The sequence below is a fragment of the Monodon monoceros genome, unplaced genomic scaffold, assembly GCF_005190385.1.
Source record: "Monodon monoceros isolate NGI ecotype Baffin Bay Population unplaced genomic scaffold, NGI_Narwhal_1 Super_Scaffold_14, whole genome shotgun sequence".
Lineage (NCBI taxonomy): Eukaryota > Metazoa > Chordata > Mammalia > Artiodactyla > Monodontidae > Monodon > Monodon monoceros.
The window spans coordinates 26,590,804-26,618,275 of NW_021703770.1; the positions used below are offsets into that span (position 1 = coordinate 26,590,804).

At 35.3% G+C, this 27,472-nt stretch overlaps 1 protein-coding gene across 1 annotated transcript in view; it reads left to right on the top strand.

Annotated features, from left to right (window-relative positions):
* The window catches only part of EIF3E (eukaryotic translation initiation factor 3 subunit E), a 50,750-nt gene extending 24,978 nt beyond the window's left edge, over positions 1-25,772 (top strand). Inside the window, exons 8-13 of the mRNA XM_029222884.1 lie at positions 7,276-7,402; positions 8,234-8,335; positions 9,634-9,743; positions 23,981-24,083; positions 24,376-24,510; positions 25,590-25,772. Coding sequence (XP_029078717.1) covers positions 7,276-7,402; positions 8,234-8,335; positions 9,634-9,743; positions 23,981-24,083; positions 24,376-24,510; positions 25,590-25,628 — 616 coding nt within the window. The 3' untranslated portion in view covers positions 25,629-25,772. The remainder of the gene's footprint in view (positions 1-7,275; positions 7,403-8,233; positions 8,336-9,633; positions 9,744-23,980; positions 24,084-24,375; positions 24,511-25,589) is intronic.
* The last annotated feature ends 1,700 nt before the right edge of the window (positions 25,773-27,472 follow it).

Genomic DNA, 27,472 nt, shown 5'->3' on the forward strand with positions numbered 1-27,472 from the left:
TTGACTGTCATTCCTTCAAGTAAAAATAGTGTTCTATGAGAAAAGCAGCTGGTTCACCTTGCAACTCAATCATTGAACATGTACTTTTCCTTAAGACAACCATGACACTGTAATGTACAGCAGAAGATCTTTTACACACTTCCCGTTTTAGTCATACAGAATATTAAAAAGATAAGTATGCACGGGTTGAAATTTTTGAAAATTAATAATTTGTACTGCCTAATCAAAGATATAGTTGAAATTGGCTTTTTTTTTAACTGTAAGAGTGTGGTTATTAATAACAGTGACTAGTATAGTATGATGTCACGACCGTGGTTTGTGCTAAGGTACCAGATGATTTCATTTTTTGTTTACAATTCAGTGATTTTTAGTTACTTTACCAAGTGGTGCAGCCATCACCATAAGTCAATTTTTGAACATTTTCATCCTCACAATAAGAACCCTGATGCCATTTGGACTATTTTTTTTTTAAACAGAAGTAGCCTGTTCGCAAAATGTGAAAAAGAAAACTCAGTAGTATTACAGTTTTAAAATTTCACCAAAATATGGTGCTTACCATTTTCACTTGCCATAGGGTCAGGTTGCCATCGTATTTTGTTCCTCATTAGTAATGTCTTAATGACTTATTCTGGTTTTTGCTTGATTCTAACTTTTTTCGCGTGAGAATACACCCAGTTGGCTTGACAGATCATTGTTTCAGCCATTTTCCTAGGTTGCATATTCTTTAAGTAGAATAGCTTCTAGTAAGTGTGTAATTTGCATTTGTATTTCTACAAGTATGCATTTTTCAGTTGTCTCTGATAGGTAGTAGGTATTAATGGAGAAAGTATCATATTTTCCTGTTTTTAATTTCCAGCAGCACAGGAATACAATTTAATGTGGTTCATTGAGTGTATGTTAAATTGATAGTTTATATAGATTGTGATTTCAGGCTTTTTTAAAAATACGAAAGTACTGTTGAGATAATTTATACTTTTGTCCTTGAAGTGAAAGTTTAGATGCCAGTGCAGATTAAGTCTCTTACATCATATATATTATCATTTCTGCCATAATTTATTCTGAATCCAAAATGGAGATGATTTACACATTTGAAAAATGTTGAACTTTTAAATGTAATATAATATGTAAGATAAAGTATCAAGTGTAAGCTAGAACAGTGTTCGTAGGCTATTAGAGATGAGGCTTTGCCACCAAATGTAGATGCTATTAGGGAGAAGAATGCATTTGTAATACAATGCCCTAGTTACTCTCCAGTTGTAAAAAGAAAGATTCAAAGTTCAGTTAGCAAAAGAATGTTTAATTTGTTTTCTAAATAAAGATATCATAAATATCCTAAGAAATTTCAAGTTTTACTGTTAACAGTCAACTAGATCGTGTCTAGAATTTGTCCTGATTTACCCTCTGCCTTTATTTTTCCTAAATTTTCTAATTGTTCCTGATAAGAAAACTTTTTCATGCAGGTGTTTTACCTGCTTTAGCTCAGGATGATCTCTAAAAATCCATCCTCTGCAGTTCTACTAAGTCTTGCCTTTTTGATTTTTTAAGCCTTTCTGGAAGTACCTTTCCCTTTTTTGTACCAATTCAAAGCCTGCCTGTTTTTCAAGCTCCAGCTCAAGTTTACTTCTACGTGAGGTCCTGTATATTGTGCCTACCTTATATTGATAATTTGGAATTTAATTATTTACTGTCTTTTTAAAAAACTTATAATTGCCTTATCTCCCCAACTAGATTATAAACATATTTGAGAGCAGAATTTTTATTCTTTATGTCCTTATAGTATCCCCCATATAATACTTAAATATTTTTTATTTGGTGGCATATTTTCTTATCCTTTGATTTCTAAATGTTCTGACTTACAATTAGAAAATACTGTAGAAAAATCTTACATAAAATTGTACAATTAGAGCAGGGCTGTGCTAGAGGAAAAATAAACATTTTTACTTAACCATCATGAAATTACACTTCCAAACACAGTAAATACTGAAGCTCTTGTTTAAAGGAAAAATTAATTTTAAGTTAGATTTCAAAAATAGGGGAGGTATAGCCTCCTTTCTTGCCTAATTTATAATCCAAACAAATAACATAACAAGTAGTTTAAGAACCTACTTAGCTAAATACAGATGTATTATGCATGCTAAACACACTGTAAATATATAACACTTATCAGTGAGACCTGGAGAAGTTAGAGTCCAGTGAAGATGAAAATTGATTTGACTTTTAAATTTTGATTGATAGAGATGAAAGGAGATGGATGATAAGAAAGAGAAGTAGAACAAAAGAGCACAATGGTTATGTACAGGCTGTTAAATAACTATATCTATGGTTTTGCTTTTGTTCGAACTAAATATATAATTACGGATCCTACAAGAGTGTGAAGTAAGGTAACGTCCCCAGAATCACCCTTAATCCCCACTCCCTTCCTTTATATATTGATCTATATACATAACATACATACATACATACATAGGAAGGATCACTTCTGCCCTAGCATGTTTCGAAGTCAGCCATGGTAATGCTGTATACCAGGAGTCTGCAAACTATGGACCATGGGCTAAAACGTCTTGTGGCCCACTGCCTTTTTTCTTATGGCCTGCAATCTAAGAATGGCTTTTACGTTTTAAATGGTTGGGGAAAATAATGAAAAGAATAATATTTTGCAATGTGATAATTATATGCCATTACAGTTTTAGTGTCCATAAATTTTTATTGGAACACACATTTATATATGGATATATCTACACACACGCACACACACACATCTTTGGCTGCTTTTGGATTGTAATGGCAGAGTTGAATTGTTGTGACAGAGATCATATATTATTGCACTCTCCCTGCCTCACTCTACTACTCAGTGCTCTTTGAATCCCAGTGACGCTGCCCTTGTACCTGGACAAAGTTTCAAGTGCCATGTATATCACTATACTGCAACATTTTACTTCTTTTAGAAAAGTGGACTCAAATGTGCTTAAATGTTTTTTTTAATAAATGTATTAATTAATTTATTTTTGGCTGCGTTGGGTCTTTGTTGCTGTGCGCAGGCTTTCTCTAGTTGCAGCAAGTGGAGGCTACCCTTGCAGTGCACGGGCTTCTCATTGTGGTGACTTCTCTTGTTGTGTGGTACGGGCTCTAGGTGCGTGGGCTTCAGTAGTTGTAGCTCATGGGCTCTAGAGCGCAGGCTCAGTAGTTGTGGTCACTGGCTTAGTTGCTCCGTGGCGTGTGGGATCTTCCCTGACCAGGGCTCAAACTTGTGTCCCCTGCATTGGCAGGAGGATTCTTAACCACTGTGCTACCAGGGAAGTACCAAACGTGCATAAATTTTAAGGCACAGTGCAGTGGGAATTATTTTGTTTCAAATTAGAAAGCAAAGCATTGAATTGACAATGTAGATATGCTAAGAGAATACAGTATACATCTACATAACCAGACTGTAAGCACTCATTACAATATTCCCAACTGATTACAAAGCAACTGTCAGAAAAATTAGGAAATTTAAAACAGAATATCTCATCACAGCAGAATTTCCTCACAAAAATTAATGAAAATGAGGCTTCAACCAAAGTAAGTTTCTGAGCGGCTCTTTTGTTAACCAGGTAAGGGAAAGCCATTTACCAGTGGTGATTTTGTTAAATTCTGTTCAGTTGCAGTGGCCAAAGAAATATGTCCAGAAAAAATGAACTTGTTTAAAACTTTTAGCCTTTTGGTGAGAACAGCTCCTCAGAATTGAAAATATTGGGAGCAGCATCAGTAGTCAATTAAAATATAAAGTATATGATTTTTAGTGGTTTTCCTGGGCTCTTGATGAGTTGAGAGATGTTTACCAGTATGGCTAGTTGTTGGCTTGAGGAGTCAGTGATGGATTTGAAGTGACTGAAGAACATGCCTCTATGAATAGTCTGGAACAACTACAGGTGAAAATGTTTTCAACGTTGAGGAAACACTAATTTAGTACAGCCTGAAGTGGAATCTGCTAAGATGTGTTAAAACTTTTGGTGGCAAATATGTGTGGAGGAGAAAAATGCTTATTAGTTGAACAGATTTACAAAGCTTGTGAAAATGTGAGGTGTTCAAAGGCTATAGTTATCCATTGCATTGTTCATTTCCAGGTACTTTGTGGGGAAAATTCTTGAATCCATGGTGTATTACTGAACCATTAGTGTCAACAGTGAACTTCATTTGCTATCGTGGACTTAACTGTTCTCAGTTCATGAATTTTTGTCAGATCAATAGAATATCTTGATTTTTCCTGCTACCACAGTGATAGGATGGCTTTGCAGTGGCAAAGTTTTGTTGTGACTTTTTTGAGGTTGGGGCAAGATTGAAATTTTCCTGAACAAAAAATTGCCCTCAACCACTATTATCAAGCCATGAATGGCTCTGGACGTTAAGCTATAGACTTGATAATGTTTCTGAATTCAACCTAAAATTACAAATCAGAACAGTACTTATATGCAAAACTTATACTCTGGTAGTCACTTTGATAATGCCTAACATAGCATAAATCCTATGTCCAGCTGCTTTATACATTTTCCATTCTTTCAAAAGTTAAAAGAAGAAATGAGACTCTCATTCCCACACGTTTATAGTGGACACATTTTTTGGGCTCAAGTTACAATTCCAGAAAGTTTTAGATCTCATTGTAAGTATTGGGTTGGCCAAGAAGTTCATTCGAGTTTTTTTGTAAGATCTTACAGAAAAACTGAACCTTTTTGCCAACCCAATACAAAGGAAATTTCTGTATTTGACAATTCATTTAACTGTGCAATTGAAACAGAAGCAATTTATCCTGTAGTGTAATGATATGCTAAAAGGCAGTATCAAAAGAAGAACTTAACAGAATTCTGTAAAAGCCTTCCATAAAAGCCTTCCAAGTGATAAATATGCTCAATTAAAATCTTATCAATTGATATCAGAGGTCAAATATGTAAAATCTCATTACAGATCAGCATTAACAGATAAACATTTGCAATAAATTTTAGTGATAGGGATCTCTAAATTTGAACACAGTTAAGCAAAGTTACCCTATTAAAGGAATTTTATTCTTCTCATTAGTAGACCTGAATTATAAAAAATTATAGTCAACTATTATATTTTGTGTTTTGTCAGTAAAATATTTTGGAAATTTGTTTTCTTGTTACTTAGGTTATTTAGGTACCTGATTAATATTCTCAGTCTTGCCTCTCGACCTGCGAACCTAAAATATTCATTATCTGCTCTTTACAAAAATTTTGCTAACCCCTACCATATACTCATATAAGAGAGATGATTTTTTAAGGAAGTCATTCTCCAATACAAACAGTGAAGTTACACATGGTGCAATGATACAGAGAAAGGATAAGTAAAAATAAATGTTTAACATCATATAAAATAAACTTACAATTTTTTATTTTGTATGGAAAAATCTATGAATGAGTTTCATAAATGCCTACTAAAATTACCTACTTCAAAACTGATTAAGAACACCAGTCATGCTCTGCTGTGCATGATGTCTCTGATAAGAATATTGAGGCAATCACTTGTACTGAGTGAACATTGCATTTAAAATTTTCTGCCTAAAACTCAGGCTTAATTTTTCAGATAATGAAACTTTTAGCTGATTTGTGTAGTTATATTTTCTTAGAAATTGTTTTATTCTTAAGTGAGTGTTGATTATTTTTATACCTTACCTTTTTTAGAGGAAATTTAGGGAGGGCTAAGTGGGACTACATTTTATTTAAGTGTTAGGTTACTATCAGATTCTAGGGTCCTCTAAAGAGTTCAGACAGCATTTTATGGGGAATCTGCAATATGACAAAGTATAAAGATTTATTAACATTACAGTCTGGGAGAACTTGGAAGATAAGGTATCTGAGCTGGACCTTGAAGGATGGCTAGAATTTAGGCCTTTAGAGGGATGTGTTTGGAAGAGCAGTCCATATGGAGTGAGTTTTAAGAAGTGAGGGAAGCAAGAGGCAGTCAGTGGTGGTGTGGTGGGAGATGGATCTGGATGGGTACTTTGGGACTTGAAGTTTTAACTAAGAGAAATGGACTTTATTGACAAATGTTTCCAAGCTTGGCATAGTACCTGGTGCTCAGAGGTTCTTACTGGATAAAAATTGGGGAGCTATATAAGGAAATTGAGCAGGAGAAATACAGGATAAACACTGAATGACAGAGGGTAGCCAGCTGGGGATCATCAAAATAGTTTCCAGTCTTTCATCCCCTGAAATTATTTTTTTAATTCTTTAATTTGTGTTGAGTGCCTGATTCTCTAAGTGAGTAGTGTTTTTTTGCACATAGGTTTTCACACATTTGTTCTTCTAGGGAAATGAAATCTTTTGAAACAAACTGACAGCATGTTTAAGGGCCTTGCAAAATCCTCTTATTCAACAATGGTAATAGGATTATTTACCTCTTAAGTGAGTCTGTCATCTCACTCCAAATCGGGAAATACCAGCTGGCATTCTCATCATTTAGACTTTTTCTTGGAGGAGATGGCCCTTACAGCAGGGGTCTCCAACTCCCAGTCTGCAGACTGGTACCTGTCCTCGGCCTGTTAGGAACTGGGCTGCACAGCAGGCGGTGAGCGGTGGGCAAGCAAGCAAAGCTTCATCTGCCACTCCCCATCACTCCCGATCGCTTGCACTCTCGCATTACCACCTGAACCCTCCCCACCATCGAGCACATTACTACCTGAACCACACCAACTCCCCCCTGCCGCCCTCCCATGGAAAAATTGTCTTCCACAGAACTGGTCCCTGGTGCCAAAAAGGTTGTGAACCGCTGCTTTATAGTATTCATTCTTAAGTTTTTGCAATCCTAGTTTTCTGAAACAGTGCAATCTAATGGGCTGCTCAAGTGTTTTATTTTTATTCTTTTATAACTTAATTTTTTTAATATTTGGCTGCATTGAGTCTTCTTTGTTGCGCACGGGCTTTCTCTAGTTGCGGCGAGTGGGGGCTACTCTTCGTTGCAGTGCGCGGGCTTCTCATTGTGGTGGCTTCTCTAGTTGTGGAGCACGGGCTCTGGGCGCGCAGGCTTCAGTAGTTGTGGACATGGGCTCACTAGTTGTGGCTCGCAGGCTCAGTAGTTGTGGCACGTGGGCTAAGTTGCTCCACAGCATGTGGGATCTTCCCCAGCCAGGGCTCGAACCTGTGTCGCCTGCATTGGCAGGTGGATTCTTAACCACTGCAGCACCAGGGAAGCCCCAAGTGTTTTTTTTTAAATCACAGGTGATTATAGATCTAAAAAAACTGGGTAAGTGATTAATATTAAGTAACTTTTATATTTTTACCGTAGGTATCTTAATGCAATTCAGACAATGTGTCCACATATTCTCCGCTATTTGACCACAGCAGTCATAACAAACAAAGATGTCCGAAAACGCCGGCAAGTGCTAAAAGATCTGGTCAAAGTTATTCAACAGGTAAAAACTAAAATCTATTGATTTTTAAAACGTGCCTAAACTTTAAGTCTAACCTCTTTTTCTGAAAAAGTAGGACTCTTAGTTCTTAAGGTAAAAATGTTTAAAAATAGGGGGGAAGTATACATGAAGAGAAAAGAGCCCAAGAACCCCAAATGGGCATATACTACTTTTAAGTTCATGATATACTTATGGTAGATGTGGTATGAATGAATACTGCTCTCTGCTAGTTAGATACTTAATATGCATTGTGTATTAGTGTTGCTCTTATTGCAAAGGGTGAAGGAGATCTGGAGCTTGGAACTTTTTGTTGGAAGGTCATTACCTACATAGTTCCAGAGTAGTGATCTTTACATAGAATATAATTTTAATAGTCCCCAAGTTGTACAAAAGCTATAGCCCTACTGATTGATTTTTAGTGAATTTCTTAGCAATAACTATGGGTTAAAAAAGAACTTAAACATTTATTTGATCTAAGAATAATTTAAGTACAAAAAGACAGTTTTATCCTGAAAGATATGAATACCCTTTTACTTGGAGAAGTTCATCACTGTTTAATATTAACTAAGGGAGACTTTTGGCAGTAGAGGAATTTGAAAGCTTTTGGAATGGTTCTAGGATGAGAATTTAGAGAACTTGGTCTGGAAGGCATTATAAGGTTAAGGTGTGGCCTGCAATCAGGATATGAGCAACTGCTTTGAGAAGATAATACTAGGTAATTTGTTAGAAATTAATGGTAAGGGAGGAGAAAATAGGAAGATTGGGCTATTCTGGGGACGGTCTACTAAACAGTGTTGAATCAGATCCAACTTAACCTTTGACTTAATTTTACAGGAGTCTTACACATATAAAGACCCAATTACAGAGTTTGTTGAATGCTTATATGTTAACTTTGACTTTGATGGGGCTCAGAAAAAGCTAAGGGAATGTGAATCAGTAAGTACAAATTTTTACTTACAAATTAATAATATTCTTAAAATTCTGAATATTATAAAAGTTAACCTTGCAGGGTTTTATTAAAGTGATTATATCAGAAATGTTTATTAATCTTAATATGCAGATTATTTAGAAATGTGCTGGGTTGAAGACATTTTCAATCTTATTGCCTGAGTCTATCCCTTTTGTTAGGACAGTTTGTTAAAACATGGGGGCTTTATAAATTCACACATGTCTTATCCTGAATGAGTAAATATGTGAAATATTTTTTATGTATGGGCAAGATTATATGGAATTTTCCATCACAGCTGTAATTCCAGTGTGTTACGTAAGCAGGCCTATCTTCAGAATTTTTCTTATGATTGTATTTATCATTTGCTATAAATCTGTCAAGCTAAGAGTGTGAATTTTTTAACTACAATGTCTTCTGTTAGTTGGTGGAAACTAAAGTTCTGTGAGAGCAACTGAAAGAGTTAGATTTACGGGTTTTTTTGAATAACTTAGTTTGCAAGTTTTGAGAAACTAAGAATTTACCTGTTTAAGGCATTTACCAAATCTACAAGTTACTAGCTGTCAGTTTCATTTTTGAACCCAGATATTAGCACAAAAATTGGAAGTTTGTTGAAGGACTTAAGATCTTATTTGTCTAAGGAAAAGGAAATTATGTAAGTATACCTTTAGAGGTGATTTTCAAACATTGGACAAAATTAGAATCCAGTTTAATAACTTGTGTACTTGCAGTGAAATGTGACATTGTTATTTAAATATTGGTGTATATTGTAATACTAAGTATCTAGGCCTTGCCAAGGCAGTGGGGCACTTGGTTGCTATTCTTGAAGTTAGAATATTCCCTTCTAAGTATAATACCATCTGTGGAATAGGTGCCACCCTTTGAATTTTTTTCTTTTTTAGATTTTCAAGTCTACTTACTATCACAAAAATATGCATATCTTTAGTCCATTTGTAACTATCTTAAATAGCTGGAAATATGTTATCTACAGAACATTTATGTAGGATAGAGACAGGACAAAGCTGCTTTGTTGCAAGATTGCTCAAGTCATCAATGGAACAAGGAAACAGTGCAGTTCTTAGCTCTTTTTCCTGTAGCATTCGTTTACTTCTTGGTTAAATTGTTAGAGACTTGAATATAGTGTTCTAGAAAGTGCTGTGGTGTACAACTTGGATAGATGAGAGAATTATAGTGAATGGAATAATGAGTAAAGCACAAAGAAAGTATTTGTGACAAATTTTTCAAAATTGCTTGTCAGCACCGTTTTTTCTTTTTTTTATATGCATAGGTGCTAGTGAATGATTTCTTCTTGGTGGCTTGTCTTGAGGATTTCATTGAAAATGCCCGTCTCTTCATATTTGAGACTTTTTGTCGCATCCATCAATGTATCAGCATTAAGTAAGAGCACTCTGATTTGATTTGTATTTTCTACTTCTAAATTCCTGTAAATTTTCATTTACTGTAAAGTTATACTTAATAGGATTCCAGTTAATTGGATTTTTATTTTATTTCTCTTTGCTTTAGAAGAAAAAGGAAACATTGTCCTAGTAATTTATTAAAAATCCTAGCTTTTGTTTGAATTCCGGGGTGCTACAGTCCTTCTTTATCTTCTTTAGTTTCCATGTGTGTGGGAAAGCATGAATTTTGAAAATGATAACTTCAAGGCAGTATTATGATTGTCAGTTACCTTTTTAAAGAGTTACCTTTTAAAATAATACTATTATACCATTACGTAGGGAGAAAAGAGCAGTGACCAGTTTTAGAATGGTTTTTAACAAGGGTTCAAATAAGGAGTTAGTCCTTAGTAAATTGGAAATGCTGTTGAAAAGACCACATTTGGTAATCATTTCAGTTAATTGAATGTTTTATTTAATTATATATTTTAATTCTCATATAGTAAACTCTTGTGACATCCTAAAATGTTGAAACATGGAAAAATTATGGTGAATTTCAGTTGGAATTTTCTCTTGTGTGAGGAAATTATTAGGAAAAAATTGTGAAACTTACATAACCTATTAGAAACTAATTTTACATATTAGAATTTGAAAAATAACAGTGCCCTTTGGCCACAGATGAAGTCGAACGGTAAATGCTCCTTAATGTTTAAAAACTAAGCTACTTTAATGTTTACTTCTTAGGAATTGTATGTAGACCAAAGTTTTTCTTTAGTGCCATTTGTTTTTGCTAAGGCATCCATACTTGTTTGCCTTATTTTAGTGGATTGTCATTGAAGTGGTTACTCAGAGTTAGAATTACAGTGTGTGAGGCTTTTTCTATGGTAGTTGAAGCCTTGACCTGTTTTAGTAGTACTTTAGCTAGCAGACATATAATTTTACAAATCTGATTCTCTTAAAGAATACATGGCAATTCCTAAAATGTCATTCGTTGTGAAATGCAATATTATGTATATGAGTATACATATTTATGTATACATATATGCAGATAAAATAAGAGCCCCTTCACCTTGTTTAGCCTGTACCTCTATTCAGCTTTCCTCCTGACTCTATGGAACCATACGACTCTGACTCTGGAAACCCAATTTTACAAAACACTGATTCAGTACAACTCCTTTGTTTTGTAACTCCCTGTTTATAGCTGAGAAACTGAAGGCTCAGAGACATTAAGCAGCTTAGGGCTTATTTAATGAAAGAGGCTGAGCTAATAGCTCTCTGACATTCATTGTCTTCACCCTCATTATAAATTCTTTCTTTTTCATTGTGAGCAATTGATATTTTTAGAAACAGCAGATTTGGACTAATTTGTCATTAGTTTATCACTTGAGCCAGAGGATAAAGATGGAAACCATACGACAGTGTTTAATGTTTTTGTGCAAAATCTGTAGAATTTTGATTTTTATTTTACAAAGAGATTCCCTGAAGCAACTGCGAACTTTCTGAGTCAGATTTTCTGTGTATGCTATGCTATGCTGTGTAATAAATAGGGCTACTATGCTGTTCCATTTAGGGTGATAATTCCAAAGCACATCAGGATTGAGAACCATTGCATCAGGTCACCAGTTTTTTTTAGGCACATAATTACAGCCTGCTAGGATAATGAAGTGAAAAACCAGTGATTTAGTATTTTTAGTTTATAATGAATTAAGAAGGTAGAGGCAGAGCATAAAGCATAGCTTCATGTGAACAAAGAAATACTTCTTTTTAGAGTAACAGTGAGATCTCAGGTTGTAAGGTTTACAGGGTGATAGTGGAGAGTATGTGGCCAATAGGCTCAGTCCAGGGGGCTACGCTTCTTCACGTTTTTTAAAAATTATTTATTTATTTATTTATTTATGGCTGTGTTGGGTCTTCGTTTCTGTGTGAGGGCTTTCTCTAGTTGCGGCGAGCAGGGGCCACTCTTCATCGCGGTGCGCGGGCCTCTCACTGTAGTGGCCTCTCTTGTTGCGGAGCACAAGCTCCAGACGCACAGGCTCAGTAGTTGTGGCTCACGGGCCTAGTTGATCCGCGGCATGTGGGATCTTCCCAGACCAGGGCTCGAACCCGTGTCCCCTGCATTGGCAGGCAGGTTCTCAACCACTGCCCCTCCAGGGAAGCCCCCTTCATGTTTTCAGAGCTGCTTTAATGGGTTAGGAATATGGCTGAAAATTATGTTAAGCATCTAAGTTGGGCTTTTGTAAGTACAACAAATGTCTTAATTCAGACCCCAAGGACTTGGAATCCATAATAATGACCAAAATAGCTAATGTTTACCTTCAAACAATCCATAGAAAAATTTATTGTTCTCTAGTCCAGAGGTTTTTAAACCTAGCTGTACATCAGAATCATCTGGAGAACTTAAAAAACCACCAACAACTTAAACTTAAGAATAGATTTTCTGGCTTTACCCCAGACCTTCTGAATCAGAATCTCTGGGATCAAGGCTTGAGAATTTGGTTTAAAACTTCCCAGGTCCAACCCCCCAAAAATGAAGCATTCTCAGAGTGGGGAGGGGGAGATCTCAGCATCTGTATTTTTCAAAGCTCCTCTAAGTAACTCTGATGCAAAACTTCTTTTTTTAAATTACGCCTCTTATTTTGAGATGATAATAGATTGACCTTGAGTTGTAAGAAATAATGAAGAGTTCCCCTATGCCCTTTACACAGTTTCCTTCAATGGTAACATTTTGTAAGCCGTAGTAAAATATCACAGCCATCATTATTGTTGTTGATATATTCAGATACAGAACATTTCTGTCACCACAAGGATTCCTCAAATTGCTCTTTTATAGCCATACCCACTTCCCTCCCACCTCTCTTTAACCCCTGGCAACCACTCATCTGTTCTCCATTTCTGTAATTTTGTCATTTCAAGAATGTGCAAAATTTTTAAAAGATAGTGTTCAGATTTCTTTTTTTTAATATGATTTGCTTTTATTTATTTTTATTTATTTTTGGCTGCGTTGGGTCTTTATTTATTTAAATTTAAATATTAAATATTTAATTTATATTTAAATATAAATTTTTATTTAAATAAATTTTATTTATTTATTTATTTAAATAATAAATATTATTTATTTATTTTTGGCTGCGTTGCTGTATGCGGGGGCTTTCTCTAATTGTGGCGAGCGAGGGCTACTCTTCGTTGCAGTGCGCAGGCTTCTCATTGCAGTGGGGCTTCTCTTGTTGCAGAGCACGGGCTCTAGGTGCATGGGCTTCAGTAGTTGTGGCACATGGGCTCCGTAGTTGTGGCCCGCAGGGCTCTAGAGCGCAGGCTCAGTAGTTGTGGCGCATGGGCTTTGTTGCTCCGCGGCATGTGGGATCTTCCCAGACCAGGGCTCGAACCCGTGTCCCCTGCATTGGCAGGCAGATTCTTAACCACTGTGCCACCAGGGAAGCCCAGTGTTCAGCTTTCTAAAGAGGATAAATACATATGATATACATTAAGATATAATTAGTTAAGAGCAGTGTAACTAGTACAGTTGTTGAAGAAGAAAATATTACAGATGTGAATGAGTGCCTCTTGGAGCATAGCCTTAGAGCTTAAAATCCAGAGGAAGAAACAGATATTAAATAAAGGTAAGATTACAAATTATGATAGGCATTTTGAAGAAAAATACAGAGTAATTAGAATGACATGGACATTATTTGTATATTGAAAAATCAGAGAATAATTTGGATTGAAGGTTCAGTGAACTCTGATAATTCTCTAAATGGGATATATTTAAGTAGACTCTTCCACCATATATTAATTATGACAAATTACTCCATTCACTAGTTTATGCTGGCCTATCTCTGCTGCTAATTAATTTAAAGTTATTTGATGTTCGATCTTTTCTAGGGTTGGGCGGGGAAGATTTGTCTCTGTCTTCCTTTCTGTCCCCCAGCAGACGCATATCACATGCTATTCAGTATTATAAAACGCGTGGTTGTTTATTAAATAACTCTTTCCATTTGTGATTTGGAACATTCTCTGTTGATAGGATTCTTCACTAAGTGGCTGTAAGCACATGTGATAGTCTTACCTTTGTAAAAGTGCATATTAAGAATGTTTTTATCGGTTTGTATACAACCCTATAGATTTGTAGGATAAGTTTCGAATCTGTTTACCATAAAGTATACAACATCTGTCAAAAAAGATTACTGTGGTGGGATTTAATTTAGTATAGCTGAATAGTTTATCAGATATGGTGTGTGTCTGAAATTTAAAAGCTGTTCTAGAATAATTCTTGGACCAGTTTTCAATTGTAGATAAAAGCAAAGTATGGAAGTAATATTTTGAATGTGTATGATAAACATTTTGGAGCATACATTAATATAATTTCCCTATGGGGGTTAGTTTTGGCTTTTCACAAAACTATGTATTTGCCAACTGCTCTTGCATTTAAGTTATGAAGTCATTCTACTTTGCTTATTTTATTAAGTAACACTTTAGATCTTAATATTTTTCTTAAAGTTTTTATTACTATGTAGCAATTTGTATTCTTAATTATACTTCCTGATGTTAGAAATAAAAAGGTGTGTTTCCAGATGGAGATTAAATCATTTTAACAGCCATTATCACTGCATTTCTGTGTTAACTATAAAGTAATATACTGTCTTTTTTTCAAGTTTCTTTTTAAAAAAATTTATTTATTTTTAGTTTGGGCTGCGTTGGGTCTTCATTGCTGAACATGAGCTTTTTTCTGGTTGCGGTGAGCAGGGGCTACTCTTCGTTGTGGTGCGCAGGCTTCTCATTGTGGTGGCTTCTCTTGTTGGGAGCACGGGCTCTAGGCTCGTGGGCTTCAGTAGTTGTGGTGCACGGTCTTAGTTGCTCCGCGGCATGTGGGATCTTCCCGGACCAGGGCTCAAACCCGTGTCTTCTGCGTTAGCAGGCGTATTCTTAACCACTGCACCACCAGGGAAGCTCTATACTCTCATTTTTGACTAATGCAATGTTGCAAAATTCAGTGAGAATTTTCATTTGTCACACACAGAATTTAGCATTTTCTCAGTTTTCTCCTGGTTTCTTTCTATTTCCTCCTAATCTTACAGTTAAACACAGTTTACACTTAACACTTATTCTTTAATTAGTTGTCATAGCATACAGTTATAAAAGACTGCTGCTCTTTGGATATGCTAAATAGCCACAGTCTTCAGTGAAAAGCAGGCCAGAGTTTCCATAGTTTAATGCTAAAGTCAATACTATTTGAAATAAATTGTGCTTATCAAATAAAATTTGGAAAGCCAGGTTATTTAAACAGGTAATTCATATGCCTATGAAATGCTGGACCCCAAATCCTTATTTGTTAAGATATTAATATTAGGGCAGGGGCTATGGGAGGGTTCAGAAAAGGGAGACTGTCTAAAAGATTAATCATTGAAAACCTGATAGTCAGCCTAGAGTTGATGAAAGCCTAATTGGTTCTCTAGATTTAGATTTATATATTTTATGTGCTTAAGTGGGACCACTGGTCTTAATTACTTCCCAGAAAGAAGAAAAGTATCTGGTTTTGTGCTAAGAGTCTTGAATATGTTTTATTAATGAAATTGAATAGAGAATGAAATACTTATTTTTTTCTATGCCTTGAAATAGCACTTAGGATTCTATTTTTTTCCCCCCAAAGGAATGATTTATGTTTTTATTTAGTCAAAGTTACTAAGCTTTTCCTTTATGGTACTGGATTTTGTATTTTATTAAAAAGTTCTTTCTCATAATAGGTTTATATGCTATTTATATGTTTTTTTCTAGGACCTTAATGGCTTTATTTCTTCTGTTTGAATCCATCAATGATTATTTGGGAATAGAGAATAGCTTCCCCCCACCCCCAATAGCTAGCCAACATGATTTATTGAAATACTATCCTTCCCCCGACCTATTTGAAATGCCACCCATATCACATTTTAAATTCTCATTTATATATGGGACTTTTTCTGAACTTTTTAATCTTTTATAAATTGTGTGTTGATTTCTGAACTTAGCACCAAATACGTGCTAAGTTAACTTAGTACCTTTTTTCAAATAAGGTAGATCTGTAGTATGTTTTAGTATTCAGTATTTATTTTCCATGTAATTGATAATTGCCACTTTTCCCTCATTTGCTTCATTGTTCTTCCTAATGTCTTTTTCATTAATTCTACTTCAGATTCTTTGCCAGTTTATAAATCTCTTCTGAAAATTGATTATTTTATTAGTTTTATCTTCCTCAAAAAAATGTGGACTCGTTGCTCTTTCTGCCAGGTGCATATTTATCTCTCTTTGTCATTTGTTCTGGGGATTTCCTTAGCTTGTCTACTATGATAGTGCTCCAGTTTCGTGGACATTATGCCTTCCTTTTTCTTGGTTTGTTATCATATTTGGTAATTATCATATTCTTCAGCGGCTTTATAAGGAAGGGTACTTTGGAGGTAAATTTTTTCACATCTAAAATTGTGTATTTGACTCTCATACTTGAGTAGTGGTATTGCTCAAGGCATGGTATTCTCATTTGAAAACTACTACAGAATTTTGAAGATGTGATTCTCTTGCTTTCTAGCTTTTGTTGTAGAAGTCAGAAGCCATTTTTATTCCTCATCTTTTATACAGGTGTTTTGTTCTCCTCTCTAGAAATGTGGGGGGAAGAAGCTTTTTTTTTTTGTCCCCATTGCTCTGAAATTTTACAATGATATGCCTTAGTTTAGGTCTGTTTTAATTCTTTATGTAGGACCTTTTTAATTTGGAAGCTCATGCTCTCCAGTTCTGGGAAATTTTCTTGAATTATTTCTTTCTTCTTTATGTTCACTGTTTATTCTTTCTGGAACTTCTATTGTTCAGGTATTAGACCTGCTGGACCAGGCTTCCAATTTTCTTCTCTATTTTCCATCACTTTGTCTTTGTGTTCTACACTCTGGGATATTTTCTCAACATCTTTCAAATCTTCTGTAGATTAAAAACAACAAATCTCTAATGTTATTCTTTAATTTCCAAGAGCCCTCTGTCACTCTTTTCTCTGAATATTTTTCCGTTATAGCATTCTGTTCTTATTTTATGAATGCAATACTACAGTGGTTTTTAATTTTGCTAAGGATATTAATGATAGTTTTTGTTGTAGTTTTCTTTTTATAAATTGAGATATAATTAACATATAACAAAACATTACATTAGTTTCAGGTGTACAACATAATGATTTGATATTGTATATATTGTGAAATGATCACCATAATAACTGTAGTCAGCATTCATCGCCACACATAGTTGCAAATTTTTTTTTCTTGTGATGAGATTTACTCTAAACTATAGTCACCATGCTGTACATTATACCCCATGACTTATTTTGTAACAGTACGTTTGTACCTTTTGACCCTTCACCCAGTCCCCGCCGCCCTCCCCAATCTCTTCTCTGTTTCTACGAGCATTTTTTGTTTGTTTTAGATTCCACGTATAAATGAGATAATATGGTATTTGTCTTTTTCTGTCTGACTTAATTCACTTGGCATAATGCCCTCAAGTTCTTTCCATGTTGTCACAAATGGCAAGGTTTCATTCTTTTAATGGTTGAATAATATTCCTCTGTGTGTGTGTGTGTGTGTGTGTGTGTGTGTGTGTGTGTGTGTGTATCACATTTTCTTCATCCATTGATGGTCACTTAGGTTGCTTTTGTGTCTTGGCTGTTGTAAATAATACTGCAGTGAACATGAGTTTAGGTATATCTTCTCAAGTTAGTGTTTTCATTTCCTTCGGATAAATATTCATAAGTGGAATTGCTGGATCATATGATAGTTCTATTTTTAATTGTTTGAGGAACTAACATACTGTCTTCCGTAGTGGCTATACCAATTTACTTTACCACCAGCAGTGCACAAGTGTTCCCCTTTCTCCACATTCATGCTAACACTTATTTCTTATCTTTTTGGTAATAGCCATTCTAACAGGTGTGAGAGATCTCATTATAGTTTTGATTTGCATTTCTCTGATGATTAGTGATGCTGAGCACCTTTTCACGTTCCTTGGAAAAATATTCAGATCCTCTGCCCATTTTTAAATCAAATTACTTGTTGTTTTGATACTGAGTTATATGTGTTCCTTCTGTATTTTGGGTATTAACCCCTTAAATACATGGTTTGCAATATTTTGCAATATTTCTCCCATTTGGTAGGTTGCCTTTTCTTCTCATTGATGGTTTCCTTTACTGTGCAGGGGTTTTTTAGTTTGATGTTAATTTTTGCTTTTGTTGCCTTTGTTTTGGGGTTTGTTTTTGGTATCAGGTCCAAAAAATCATCACCAAGACTTATGTCAAGGAACTTACTACCTGTGTTTTTTTTTGTTTTTTTTTTTTTTTTTGGTATGCGGGCCTCTCACTGTTGTGGCCTCTCCCGTTGCGGAGCACAGGCTCCAGACACGCAGGCTCAGCGGCCATGGCTTATGGGCCCAGCCGCTTTGCAGCATGTGGGATCTTCCCAGACCGGAGCACGAACCCGTGTCCCCTGCATCGGCAGGCGAACTCTCAACCACTGTGCCACCAGGGAAGCCCTGGTTTCAGGTCTTAATGTTCAAGTCTTTAATTCATTTTGAGTTAATTTTTGTACATGGTGTGAGATAGTGGTCCAGTTTCATTTGTTTGCATGTAGCTGTCCAGTTTTCCCAACACCGTTTGTTGAAGAGACTGTTCTTTTCCCATCGTGTATTCTTGCCTCCTTTGTCAAAAATAAATTAATGCTTGGGTTTGAGCTCTCTATTGTGTTCCATGGATCTTTGTATCTGTTTTTATGCCAGTAGCATACTGTTTTGATTACTGTATCTTTGTGATATAGTTTGAAGTCAAGGCGTGTGATGCCTCCAGCTTTGTTCTTCTTTCTCAAGATTGCTTGGGCTACTTGGGGTCTTATGTATTACTGACTTAATATATTCAATATCATGTTGTATCACTTGAGGAGGAGAGCTCTTCAACTAAAAGATGGGAATAAGGGGTTTACACAAAATATTTTAAATGTCTTTTTAATTTATCTTATTGAAGTATAGTTGATTTACAGTGTTGTGTTAATTTCTGCTTGTATAGCAAAGTGATTCAGTTATATGTATATATATTCTTTTTTTATTTCTTTCCATTATGGTTTATTACAGGATATTGGATATAGTTCCCTGTGCTATACAGTAGGACCTTGTTGTTTATCCATCCTATATATAGTAGTTTGCATCTGCTAATCCCAAACTCCCAGTCCATCCCTCCCCCAGCCCTCCTCTACCTCAGCAACCACAAGTCTGTTCCCTGTCCTTGAGTCTGTTTCTGTTTTGTAGATAAGTTCATTTGTGTCGTATTTTAGATTTCACATATAAGTGGTATCATGTGGTATTTGTCTTTCTCTGTCTGACTTCACTTAGTATGATATCTCCAGGTCCATCCATGTTGCTGCAAATGGCATTATTTCATTCTTTTTTATGGCTGAGTAGTATTCCTTTGTGTATATATACCACATCTTCTTTATTCATTCATCTGTCATTGGACATTTGGGTTGTTTCCATGTTTTGGCTATTGTGAATAGCATTGCTGCTGTGAACATAGGGGTGCATGTATCTTTTTGAATTATGGTTTTGTCTGGATATATACCCAGGAGTGGGATTGCTGGATCATATGGCAACTCTTTTTCGTTTTTTGAGGAACCTCCATACTGTTTTCTCTAGTGGCTGCACCAATTTACATTCCCACCAACAGTGTAGGAGGGTTCCCTTTTCTCCACACCCTCTCCAGCATTTGTTATTTGTAGACTTTTTAGTGATGGCCATTCTGACTGATGTGAGGTGGTACCTCATTGCAGTTTTGATTTGCATTTCTCTAATAATTAGCAATGTTGAGCATCTTTTCATAGGCCTATTGGCCATCTCTGTATGTCTTCTTTGGAGAAATGTCTGTTTAGGTCTTCTGCCCATTCTTTCGACTAGGTTGTTTTGTTGTTGAGTTCTATGAGCTGTTTGTATATTTTGGAAATTAATCCCTTGTTGGTCGCATCATTTGCAAATACTTTCTCCCAGTCAGTAGGTTGTCTTTTTGTTTTGTTTATGGTTTCCTTTGCTGTGCAAAAGCTTACGTTTGATTAGGTTCCATTTGGTTATTTTTTGTTTGTTTGTTTTTTGCTTTTATTTCTATTGCCTTGGGAGACTGACCTAAGAAAACAGTGGTATGATTTATGTCAGAGAATGTTTTGCCTATGTTATCTTCTGGGAGCTTTATGGTGTCATGTCTTAAATATAAGTCTTTAAGCCTAAAATATCTTCTTTAAGCTGCCTACTGACAGGGTTGAGATTTTTAGTGTAATCTAAATAATCTGGAAGTTATTTTTGAGTTTGAAACCTAGATTGAATTAGGTATTTTTCTCAGAAATTCTGCCTTTTGATACATTTTGTCTTTTAATTTATTGAGAAACTAAATTATTTTAAAAACACAAAATTAGCATGGTGTAGGATGGCTTAAGGCAAGTTTGTTTTTTTAAGCTTTAATAGGATATTAAATTTTTATTTTTAAACCTTTACTAATATTTTCATAAAATCAGTAGAATGTAAGAGAATTGTGGACTTTGAGGATTTCTATTATTTAATTACTTTTACTGTGTATATTTTCCTGTTACTTGAAAGAAACTGGATTATTGCCACGTTCTCTTACTTATTCTCAGAGTGATTGGTAGCCTAGATAACCTGAGATACCATCAATAATTTACTGATACTTCTTGGACCTTATTTCAAGTTTTTCTTTGACTTGATTTAAAAGTAAAGGATCAACAAGCACATTGCAAAACAGTAAATCCCCAAAGTGGGATTATGGGCCAGAGTATGCAGACATTTGTGGGTCTTGCTGCATGTTGCCAGATTGCTCTAACCATGATGGAATATGAGACTTAGAATATGTATGTAAAGAAAAAAGAGGGATGGAAAATTCTAGGTAGAGTTATACAGTGTAGAATTTTCTTTCTTTTATCTTAAAATTTGACCTTAAATATTTCTTTACTTAAACCGTCCTCAAACTTCCAGACTGGAACTGATTAAACCCTTTTGCACTCACATAGCTCCTTTCACTTTTTTATCCTTACACTTAAAATAGTTTATATATTTGGGGTATTAGGTGATTGTCCCCTATTTCCCAGTCTCCAGCTTTAAACTTTATGAAAGTGGGGAGCAGACTGTATGTTGTCACAAACATCTAACATAGTTCATATTTTGTTGAATGAATGATTTGGTTGGTGTGTGGTATTCATGAGGAAGAATAAGAGAAGACTGGAAAGGTAGATTGTAGCTAAATTGTAGAGAACCATGAAAGAGAAACTTGGAAGTTTGAATTTTATTGTTTTGGTAGAAGGGTGAAAGGAATTTAGGAATAAACTGGTAGTTGGGTTTTAGGACTAAGCTGACAACTATGTAAAATAGATTAAGGAGAGACTCAAGGTAGATTAATTAGAAAATTAGGAAATAGTAATGGAGCCCTAGGGTAGTGACTAGGGTAGGAATCAGACAATAAGTATTTATTTAATTGCCTCCTGTAGACTGTGCTAATTGCTGGATATATAGCAGTGAACAAAGAAGCTATGATGCATGCTCTTGGGGTACATATACAGTCTATCATGAAAGCAGATACTCAACAAAACAACTACAGCTCTATGAATGCTCTGAAAAAAATAGGGGGCCATGAAAGCATCAAACAGATCTGTCATGATTGGCAGAGGTGTCTTGGAAGGCTGATGAGGGTGCTGTTTTAGCTGATAGCCATGTAACACATAGCTTAGTGAAGAAAAAGATGGATTAGCCTTTTAAGCAGAAGGCACAGCATGTGCAAAAGTCCTGAAGTGGTTAAAAACATGGTATGTTTAATGAACAGAGGTTTAGTCTGGTTGAAGAGGAGAGTCTTTCAAGATGAGAATAGTTTGGTAGGGAACTTAGATTAGCGGCAGTGGTTAAAGAGATAATTGATAGGACTTCTCAGTTTGTTATAGGCAGCAAGAAGAGGAATCTGATCAGTAGCTTAGGCTTGAGACTGAATGTTTCATTATAATTTTAATTATGTAAACAGCCTGCATAAACAGGTTCTATATTATAATTTTTAAAAACCTGTATAAAACCAACTATACACAATTAGTAGCTACTAGGAATAACGTCTATTTTGAAAAGCAGTATATAGAGATCTTGAAGATTGGAGTTTTAATATATTCAGTATAAATTGTTTTCATTTGTGCGTTTCAGAGTAAAATGGTCTTGACCTCACTTTAAAGAGTTGTATTTTGGGGGAATACAGGAGGAGGAGGAGACATACAAAAGAGAAATTGTTACAGGAGTCGATAAAGTAATATCTTTTGGAAAATATGTTCTTTACCTTTAGAGTAGCAGCTTCAGATAAAAGTATTAGGCAGTTGCTTACTTTAGCAGCACAGAAGAGAATGAAATTTATTTATTTATTTATTTTTGGCTGCGTTGGGTCTTCCTTGCTGCGTGCGTGCTTTCTCTGGTTGCGGAGAGCGGGGGCTACTCTTCGTTGTGGTGCATGGGCTTCTCATTGCGTTGGCTTCTCTTGTTGCGGAGCACGGGCTCTAGGCACGCGGGCATCCGTAGTTGTGGCTCACAGGCTCAGTAGTTGTGGCGCACGGGCTTCATTGCTCCACGGCATGTGGGAACTTACCGGACCAGGGCTTGAACCCTTGTCCCCTGCATTGGCAGGCAGATTCTTAACCACTGCGCCACCAGGGAAGCCCAGGAGAATGATATTTACACATCTCTAAGTCAAATACCTGCAGGAAACACAAGGAGTTTATTGGGAAGCCACAGGAAACACCAGCTGCAGGAATTTTTCCTAGTCAAAAAAAAAAGCCTGGTTCTTTCAGTAAAATGACACATTTCCCTACTTCTAGTAGCTTAAATAAAATAAGGTTTGGTTAGAGAGCAGTAACAAAGAGACTAAGATGAAACCTGATCATGAAATTGAAGTAGTAGTCATGGACTAATTGTTCTTTGCGTTTGCTGAGAATGTGTACTTACAGCAAAATCGACCATAAAAAGACAGACAACAGAATTTGACATGTAAATCCAGGGAGTTTTATGGTTGAGTTGGCTCATACTCATCATGATGTTTTTAACATCAAGCATATTTTAGGGATAAATTTTAAATGATTGTCTTCATACCTTTAGTTTGTAATTTAGTGTGTAATGATTTTATTGATAGCCTAACTTAATTTTTACATTTTGAATGAAATTCTTCTCTTTGACAATAAACATATAAAATAGGGATAGCACAGATTATATTATTCCCATAAAGGTATTTTTATTAACTTGATTGGTTACTTTTAGGTTGGGAGCTCCGGAATTACATAATTATATGATTGGCAATGTCTTGAATATTTATGTTATAAAATTGGGAATGCAATCAGATCAGGAATTTTAGTTTATAATATTCTAAGGAATTATTTTGTTACTGATATTCTAGGTTTTTTTTTTTTCATTAAACCGGTGATAACATTAGAAGGCCTAGCAGGTGTGCAATATCTTCAGTGAAGACAAGTAAAGGGACAGTTAATGTTTGTGTCTAACACCTGTGTATATGCATATATGTATACCATCCTTCTAAATACTATACATGCATATGTAGATACTCTTTCATCAGGTGACTGACTGGCTTACCTACTAGCAAGGCTTGTGTTTGTGTTAGTCCTGATAAATTAAGCTCTGCAGTGGCCTCTTTTTCAACCTGACCATAAATTAGAAAATGCAGATTGGTTGATGACATCAAAGGCTTTAGATCAGGGTCTTGGTGTCTGTCATCTTTTTTCCTCCCCCTCTCCTTTCGGGTTTTCTGTGTATGTGTGTCTGTCTCTTTTCCCTTAAATTCAGCGGCCATTTAGGTTATATAGTGTTCTAGTTCTAGGGAGTGTCCTTAGAATTTATAACAAACATATGTAGCGGCCCTGAGTTTTAGTTACGTGTTACATTTTATTATTCTTACTACTGATGTTCCTTGTAATAGGATTTCTGTAATACAGAATATGGGGCCCTACCTTCAAGGATCTTACAGTCTGGTTGGTGAAATGAGATAGATTGTGAATGGTACAAGATAATAGCACAAACATCAATAGTGCACTTTTAAGACTCATAATATTTAAGAGAAGGTGACCCATAAGTACCTAAAAGTTTCTATTCAGAGCATAGGTCAAAGACTATGTATGTGAAACTAAGTTTTTAGACCCAGTTAATGTCATTTTTTTCTTTTTTCATTAGCATGTTGGCAGATAAACTGAACATGACTCCAGAAGAAGCTGAAAGGTGGATTGTAAATTTGATAAGAAATGCAAGACTGGATGCCAAGATTGATTCTAAATTAGTGAGTATTATGTTATCTGTGCAAAATACTAGATATCAGTTGCTCATTATTTGATACTTTGGGGAGAAGTTTTTATTAGGATGTTTATGCTATTAAGAATTTTTGTTTTAATGTATAATAATTTTCTGAAGGCAACAGCAACCTCCTATTTTGTGTTGTTGGATGAATATTGTCATCTCTGTGCATAAAAATATTTGCAACAGACATGTAGGTTGTGATGTCATCCTCATGACTTACCTGAGAAACTTGGTTGTTAACATTACAGGATCAGTTTCCCTCTGTCTCATTGTAGGGTCATGTGGTTATGGGTAACAATGCAGTCTCACCCTATCAGCAAGTGATTGAAAAGACCAAAAGCCTTTCATTTAGAAGCCAGATGTTGGCCATGAATATTGAGAAGAAACTTAATCAGAACAGTAGATCAGAGGTAAGAACCACACATCTTCTCTTCTGTCTGGGATTTAGCAATAATGTAATATAATTGTTATATGGACTTCATTTGAGAACAAATTAATTTTGGTTGTATCTGATTCTGTATTTGTTGGGGCTATAAACATTTTATTTAAGAAATTACTAAACGGAAAAGGTTTCTCTTAGATGTATTATGCGTTAGTTAAGGCAGCAAAAAAAATTAAGTGTTCCTAGTTTTAACCATAATTGGGTTATTTTTCTTTTACCCTTCCTGTGTGCCTTCATTATCTCATTTCCTCAGTGTTTTTAACACATCATTTTGATACTGGCAGATGATAACTTACATGTGTTATCTCTCAAGTGTTTGAAATTCATTTTCCTTTTATTCAGTAAATCTAAAGAACTACTTCTGTAATAATGTTGATCTTATTATATATATTGATTTTATAAAATTTTATTTTTTCTGAAAGTCATGTTTAATTGTCAGAAAAATATATCCCCCTTTTTGGTAGAAATCCTGCATATTAGATACTAAAGGAATTTGTATGGCCTTGTAATTTTGGGATTCCAAACTACCTCTAATGCTCTTTAGTCATTATGATTATGTATAACTGGAGGGTAGGACATTTTTAGGAAACTGTTGAGGCACATTCAAAGATCTCATTTGATTGAAGTTTTAGCATCAGATTTTGTCCTTAGCATAGTCCTTCAGTTGTAAAAGAGAAGGAAGAATCAGGAAATTATTGTCCTTGCCTTTTCCATCCAAGTCCAGAATAACTGAGCCTGAAAAATAACTTTTATGTAGTGGTTGTTTCCGTATGCTTAAGGATCAATTTGTATTGATTTTGGTTATAATATTGGTGATATTGTCCTTGTCATACTTTATAATTGGTGAGAAACTGTATCAGATGGTATTTTGGTGTGTTTTGTTGTTTTGAGACACCTCGCATTTAGTAATTGAAGAGGTTGTTAAAATCTTAGAGAATGGTTTGGGAGGAGTATTGCTAAAAACTTTGCTAGTATCACTTTTTTTTGAAACTGGCTTTTCAGAAAGTATTTCTTTTCACCCTGTTGATTTCTCTTTGTGTATTTTAGGCTCCTAACTGGGCAACTCAGGACTCTGGCTTCTACTGAAGAACTGTACAGAAAAAAATGAAAAAACTATAAAAGAAAGGTGAAATAATAAAACCATTATACAAAGGTGAAACATTTTATAAACGATTAACATATTTAGCATAAATTTTGGAGAATTTGAATAAAATTGGCTATGTTTCATTTATGTCATTATATTTCCTTGTGTATGTAAGTGTGTGATTTTTTTTAAACTTTTTATTTTGGAATAATTATAGATTCACAGGAAGTTGCAGAAATAGTACAGAGAGGTCCTATGCAGCCTTAATCTAGTTTCTCCCAATATTTTCCTCATGTGTTACTATAATACAGTATCAAAACCAGGGTATTGACATTGGTACAATGGTGTGAATAGCTCTGTACCATTTTATCACTTTTTTGGTAACCATCGCTGCAGTCAAGATACAGAGCTATCATCATCATGAAGAACTCCCTCATGCTACCCCTTTGGAGTCACACCTACTCCAACCAGCCCTAACCCCTGGCAACCACTCGTCTGTTCTCTGTCTCTATAATTTTGTCATGAGAATGTTACAGCAATGGAATTATACAATATGTGACTTTTTTGAGATTAGCTTTTTCTACTCATAATGCCCTTGAGATCTCTTTATCCAAGTTACCATATATATCAGTAGTTTGTTTTTTTTTATTGCTAAGTTGTATTCCATGGCATTGATGTACCAGATTGTTTAACCATGTACCTATTTTAGGATATTTTGGTGGTTTCCAGTTTGGGGCTATTAACAAATAAGGCTGCTGTTTCTTAATTCCTTAAAGTGGCTCTTTAGTCACTCACTAGGCAGCTACAGAGACTTAAATAGGAATATAAGTTGAATTTTATAAATATCTCCTTGAATATTTTGTGCATGTGCGCACATGCACACACACAAACACAGAGTTAAATAGACACCTAAGATATTCAAGAAGTATATAAAGCCCTGGTTGGGTCTCCTTTACCTAGAAGTGGTTTGATGTTTCATTTTGATTGTTGAACTAAAACCCAGTCACAAGAGAAGTTTCTGTTTCTGCTCTCAACAAATGGTACAAAGATAAAAGATACATGCATACTGTTCTTTTATTTGACACCTGGTCAGGCCACCCTCAACATACAGTTAAATTTGGAGAATACGGGCCAGATTTGGCCCTTGTGCTGTGGTTTGTGGTATTGGTTCTTCTAAACTGTAATCCAAAGGTGTTGAAGCTAGGAGGATTCCTGGTCAAGGTAAGCCAAATGCTAATTTTTGATTCATCTATAACCACTGTTGTGAAAATGCCAAGTTTAGAGGATCACTTGTAATACAAAATGATCAAGGTTCATAGAGAAAGTGCCATAAGGTGGCATATCAGTAACTAGATAGAAGCAGACCCTCATTACCTCATGTGTAGGAGCTAATTCCATGGCTCAAAAGTACAGAGCTATAAGAAACGGAGCAGTAGTTATATAAAGTTGCATGTGTTACTCAGGCTATGTTGAAATGGGAAGAATGTTTAAGATGCTTATGTTTCCATCCTCACCAGTGCCCCAAGGGCAAAACATTCTTAAAGGCATCATTAATATTCACTTTTTATCTTAAGATAGCTCAACCAAGCCATGTTAATAGCAAAAGATTTCTAGGTGATTATATCACTAGCAATTAAAAGCAAGTCTGACAGTTATTTAATACGTCTTAGTGGACCTGTAAAAACTGCAGGGAGGAAAGATAGTATGTGACTATTAAGCATTTACTATGTGTCAGGCATTTTTACACCTATATATCTAAATAACCCTAAGGAAAAGAAAAGGAATCTAACATTTGAGTGCCTCACTTATGCCTGGAAACACTGAAATTTTTGTGCAAATATTTATA